The sequence below is a fragment of the Anneissia japonica genome, unplaced genomic scaffold, assembly GCF_011630105.1.
Source record: "Anneissia japonica isolate Jap-2015-1 unplaced genomic scaffold, ASM1163010v1 scaffold17412_len611537_cov169, whole genome shotgun sequence".
Taxonomy (NCBI): Eukaryota; Metazoa; Echinodermata; class Crinoidea; order Comatulida; family Comatulidae; genus Anneissia; species Anneissia japonica.
The window spans coordinates 122,111-128,206 of record NW_022695890.1 but is presented as its reverse complement, the minus strand read 5'-3'; the positions used below and the strand labels follow the sequence as shown (position 1 = coordinate 128,206).

Below are 6,096 nucleotides of genomic sequence, written 5' to 3'. Positions count from 1 at the left end.
CACCTGAAGTGTCCACTCCAAGAACAGACCTCTCTTTTCCATGATGCGGTCCTAAAACTTCATTATTAAGTCTTTTCAATGCAATGCAAGTGACTTTATGTTCTGCCAGGCGGGCAGGGACAGTAAAAACCTTTCCACAGCCTTTACAGGTACTTGCTTTACGTTTATGAATCAACTTATGTTTGTATAATAATGTTCTATCATAAAAGAGTTTTCCACATATGTTACATGACATTGGTGTTTGTCCGGTGTGTGAACAAATGTGCTTAACAAAATTTGCTCTCCCAACAATTGTGGAGTTGCAATACCTACATCGAAATCTTCTAGAGATTTCCATCATCTCTCCATGCCAACTCAGGCTTCCAGCTAATTTTGAATCCTTAACAGCTTTCAAGCTGGCGTCAACATCAGTATCATACGCCTCTTCAAACGCAACATCTCCATTTACATGCTGTGTTCGCAGATGGTACTTCAATTGACCTTCAAAAGCAAAAATTTTATTACATATTGTACACTTTGAGAGTTTTTCACCACCATTATTTCTTATGTGAATGATGATGTGGCGTTTGGCATTGCTGCGCAAATTGAACTGTCTTGAGCAGTGGCTGCATGTGTATGGTTTTTCTCCTGTGTGTATTAGGCTATGACGAAGGCATCGAATCTTCTCTGTGAAACTCTTATCACAGATGGAACATTCCCATAACACGTTATTTTCTTTCTGAACTTTCTGAATGAGCATCTCATTAGCATTGGTGAATACATCTTGTTCCCTTGTGACACTGTCCTTTGGAACTGCTTTCCCATGACATGCACGGCAAGTACATTTAATAATGAATCTAGATGAGCCAGAGCTATCATCAGTTGGCAATACACCAGTTGGAGAGTCAAAGTTCACCTCCGTCAGCATCTCTTCATTACTTTCACTCACTTTCATTGCTGTCTCTTATACACATCTAGATGTGTATAAGAGACAGGATTTACACATACTGTAATATTGTTCCCAGAAATAAGTTACAGTACTGTATTTGGAGTGGAAAGAGAATAAATGGAAAGAGAATAAATGCAAATAGTGATGCTTCTGTAGGTATGTCCAGGGTGATAGTGAACACAGTGGTTGAGCCAGATTTTTCTTAACGAGGGAGAGTTGTAAAGCTGTACGACAGTTTCTGATGGGGACCAGAAGCAAATCCATGCGAGGTCAAGGGTCTTGGCCTTTGGTGCCTAGGAGTGTAAGCTTTTGGCCATTTAGGCTGTTCTGAGATGATTCAGATGTGCTGTGCCCCAAAATTGTTTTAATTGTTCTTCTGGTGTCCGATAAGTGCTGGCACTACCACTAGCTTGACACATAATACAGAAATAAAACTTAAATTATTTACATTACTGAATCAAATTACAACAGCAGATAAACTTCAGACACTACTATCTGTCTCTTATACACATCTAGATGTGTATAAGAGACAGACCCCACCCCCTGTTTTTGGACATCTGGATCTGCCCTTGATCATCATATAGGTTGCTCTGAAAAGAATTTGAATGTTTTGTTGAGAATATCATGACCTTTGAATGAACCTTTTTGAAGTGTCAATCAAAATTGATAACTGACCAATCAGATCAGGTCCAGGAATACATGTGTGTCTACTAAGCATATGTGTTGTCCACCATGCATGTGTTTGCGTGTTTCAACACTGTCATTCTGAGGAACTTAGCAGCAATATCCAGTGGGCGGGGCTTAGTGGAATAGTCCATCGTTGATTTGCTTCATTTACCATCAGGAGAATATTTACAATAATAGTTATTATTCTCCTAATTTTCCATTAGTTACTTGCAGACTGGTATAGTTTTAGGAAAACAATTATTTTTATATTTTTTTGTTGTTTCTCAATAGGTTGTTTGGAGACCGATTGGAATTGAAATTTGTCGGTTTCTTCCCAAATCATGGTAAGTAAAAATACATTACAGACTTTTTTACATGAAAATTAAAATTTAATACTGTAGCTGGGAAAAATAAGTAAATACCGTTGAGTCCGCCAAAGTCGACTGTTTAAGTCGAAAATTCGCGTCAGTCGAATTTTTGAAAAAGTCCCAATTCTTTCCTATGTATTACTGTGTAAATTGTTTGTTTAATTCGAATTTTTATAATTCGAATTTCGGTCCGGATAGGCCGATTTTAAAGTAATTTTAACCACACAAGTCGAAGTTCCAAATTTATTAGCGCACGTGGGAAAAAAAACACAGCCGTGAGAAAATACGAAGTTCAATCATTGTTGTACGGCAACAAGTTAGCCATGTCAAAAATAACATCTCATACAGTGCGCTGTGGAACTTGGCTCACATGATCGTATGTCGTAAGTTGCAGTCTATTTCACAATACAGACACCCCTCTGGACCGGCTCCTATGTTCAGTTTTTTGTCCAGTTTCAGTTTGGTCGGCAGTCTAGTTGTAAACAGAACAGGTCGCGCCCCTAAAAACTCTGCCTGCCCGCCAATTGATCCATTTTCGTGGGGTGTTTTGCAGACAGACGTGCTTCGGCTGTGATGACGTCAGATCGCCCAAAGTTTCATAGTGCGTGACAGTAACAAGCTCGGTGTATTAATCAAGTATCAATCAATTGTTAAAAACAAATTTATAAAACAAAACAAAAAACAAATAAGAAACCCTCATGGTATATTTTAGAGTCAAATCTAAATAAACCTAACAAATTATATTTTATTCTCTACAAATTTCCTCCGTAATTAAATTAGCAACATGTTTTGAAAAGCGTATTGAGTTTAAAGAATGAATGAATGAGGTGCATTTGAAATTTACACCGACGAATCTAACGAATTTGAATTAGACGTCTACTGAAAAGAGTAACCAGTATAAACTTGCTTTGTTGAGTTCCGTCTTTATTGCAGGTTGATTCCAAATGGTTTTTAAGGATTAAAAGCAAGAATATACGCTTATTAAAACATTGGAATGCGTAAATTTCACTTCATAATTAACCAACAAAACGTTTACTGGTGTGTCGTATTAATCAACAGATAATCTCCATGGCAATGCGAGTACAGCTAAGTGTCTGGTATGCTTGTCATTAAAAGATATCTATTAAACTATCGTCTGGTTTTTCGAGTGGGTGTTACCGTCCCGAATCGGACAAATCGTCCGAGATTTAGAATAGGGAGTTCATGTTTTCGGAAAGTATTTTATTAAAAGAAGAATAGGAATGAATTTGGGACTAAGAAAATGTTCAGTTTTGCGTGAAATTCGATTTTGTGGGCATTGAGTGCAAATAGTATTGTTCTATGTTAATTTTTTTTTTTCGAAAATGTGCAAGTTGAAATCTGTATAACTCGAACTTTTTATGCCAGTCCCATTAGATTCGACTTAGGCGAACTCGACTGTAATAGTTTTCTGATGATCCATAACATCAAGACACATTTGGTTAAAGATTTACTGTAGGCCCAACTTATCAGTAAGAAAGACAGGAAAATACTGTACCTCAAAAAATTAAAGGGAAATCTTTAGTAGCTCATTTGAAAGGATTAAATAAATTATTAACTTCCAACTCAAAACAAGATTGAAAAAGGTAGATTTCACTGATTTACAGACATTTTACTACAGAAATCCTTAAATTGATTAAGAGCCAAGCCTAATAATTTCAAGATTGAAATGTCTGTCTTGAATTATATTAAGGTAAATCAAAATTTGAACATTGTTTTATTAAAAATCTATAAATTCAGTGAGTTGGATATCTGATAGTTAATTGCCAAATTCATTATCTAAAAAATATTCTCATCCTTGCTTTGTAGTTTCATTGATTTCTAAAGCAAAAAATGCCACTGTCGAAGTATCTCTTCTCAAAGTATGTCATAAACGTAGGAAGGTAAGTAACTTATATTAATGCTTCCAAAAAAATTTAAATAAAAACTTTTTTTTTTTAGTGGTGGATTGAGGTGGTGGGAAAAGGGGTGCTCAATTTTGTTTTGTATTGTCTCAACAATAATTTTAATATACAATCAGTCATTGATAAACGATTGATGATTGCTTGATTGATTGATTGAAGTAAAAACATTGAATTGTAAGTGATTGATACTATCATTCACTGTTGACAATCCTGGAAGATATCCAAATTAAATAGATAAATAATAATTAATTATTATTATTATTATTGCATGGGGAAAATAGTTGAAATGAAACATAAAAAGATCATGAAATAATGTAATACTGTTGAAAATCGTTGGAATATATCCAAATTAAATACTGTACATAAATATTAATAATTATTATTAATGCATGGGAAAAATAGTTGGAATGAAACATTGAAAGATCATAAAATACTGTAATCGTATAGATTTGTTAGCTTTCTTTAATTATTCTTTTTAAATATAATTTCTTTCAATTTTTCCAGGACATTTCCCCAAATCAACAAATACCAATTGGTAGATGCCATGTGCCAATTGATCCTCCAGAGAATTCCACAGACTTGCATTCCATGATATCCTTAAGTGGTCAACTGTTTGACCGCAGTAATGGTCATACTGTTAACTCGTATGTGCTTCATATCAAAGCCCACTGCCCAGTCTTGAATGGCGTTTCAGACAAACTATGCAATACTGTTACTGAAGAATCTTCCCAGGGTAAACAAGTAATTTATTGATTGTTTTATGGCATTTTTATCCTACGGGCGTGACTTTTTTTATACCTTGTTTTGTGAACTTATTTTTGTAAAGATAGACAGAGGAGGGGGTGAAAAATGTTTTGTTGGTTTTTTATTTAGCAAAGAGTTTGGCACGGTGGGAATGGTTTGGTTTGGTTTCCCAACCTCGAGGTTGGGTTTTCAATACCTCGATGTGCATTTCACTTGTGTCCTTGAGCAAGGCACTTTATCTGCATTGCCTCTCTCTACCTAGAAGTATAAATGGGTACCTGGTGGGGTTTCCTGCTACTTTGCCAATGTGGCTGCAACACTTAAGCATGTGGACCCAATGACCAGCAAAAAACTGTAACTGAAAGGAAAAGTGCTATACATGCAACAAGTAGCCCTGTATGCCTTAGCATAATAATAATAATAATAATTTATTCTTATATAGCGCATTTAAGCAAGCTCTCAATGCGATGATGGAACTTGGCAGTCAATGTGCTAAGCATATTGACTATGCATAATGTGAATTAAACATTGATTCCAGTACATTTCATCTTTCTTTAGAGGAAACGCCACACAAACGAAGACGTACCTCACGCTCGCAAGACTCCAATGAATACATCACTTATACCTCAGAGCTGGTTGTACTTGACAAGCACGGTCGATGCCAGCTGACCCCTGGAAAGTATGAACTTGTCTTCCAGGAAGTCAAGACCAAAGTCAACAGAACCAAAAATGCATCATGGGAGACCATTCTAGAGGGCAAGGTATGGCACTGGTATTATTCTTCCTTGCCTAAAATCCTGTCCAGACTATCAAATTTGATTTGACAAAAAACTTTTGTATGCCCATATAGGGTCAAGATGTGCCTATATATGTGGCGATGTCAAGCCAAAACGGTCGGAAGTCGCTAAGACGATTTTAAGATATAAAAGCAAAACAATAGATAAGGTCAAATTTGCTCATTTTGGTGTTTCATTAAAAACATGTATATTAAGTATCTAAGAATAGGATTTAAATAATATTTTTTACATTTTAGTACCAACAATACTGTAAAACGTGATTTTAGTGAGACACTCGAACCCGGAAGTATGAAAAACGAAAGCAAATCATCGTTTAAAGCCGCAATCGCACTGGATTTAAAATAGGGAAATTTTTACCGAGACTGTGGGTAACATTCCAATGGGTAAACTCCCTGTCGTTCGCACTGGGATTTATCGACGTGGTTAGTTTTACCACAGGCCATGGTGAAACTAACCATTCGTACAGATTCAACTATTGGGGGCGCTAAATCGTGACGTTCACTTCCGGTATGTGTGGCAAAACAATTAACGAAAGCGACGTTCTCCTTCTTGTTGTGACAGCGTTTCTTTGGACTAGGCCCACATTATGTTGTATTTGTTGATAATCGCGATGAATTGTCTCACCAAGACCTAGCACATTTATTAATGCTCCATATAAATCGGCCATTGAA

General features: G+C 36.1%; 1 protein-coding gene across 1 annotated transcript in view; it reads left to right on the top strand.

Moving 5' to 3' along the window:
- The window catches only part of LOC117101589 (polycomb protein SUZ12-like), a 20,072-nt gene that overhangs the window by 4,872 nt on the left and 9,104 nt on the right, over positions 1–6,096 (top strand). The window contains exons 6-8 of the mRNA XM_033241570.1: positions 3,790–3,863; positions 4,389–4,617; positions 5,187–5,389. Of these exons, the coding sequence (XP_033097461.1) occupies positions 3,790–3,863; positions 4,389–4,617; positions 5,187–5,389 (506 nt within the window). The remainder of the gene's footprint in view (positions 1–3,789; positions 3,864–4,388; positions 4,618–5,186; positions 5,390–6,096) is intronic.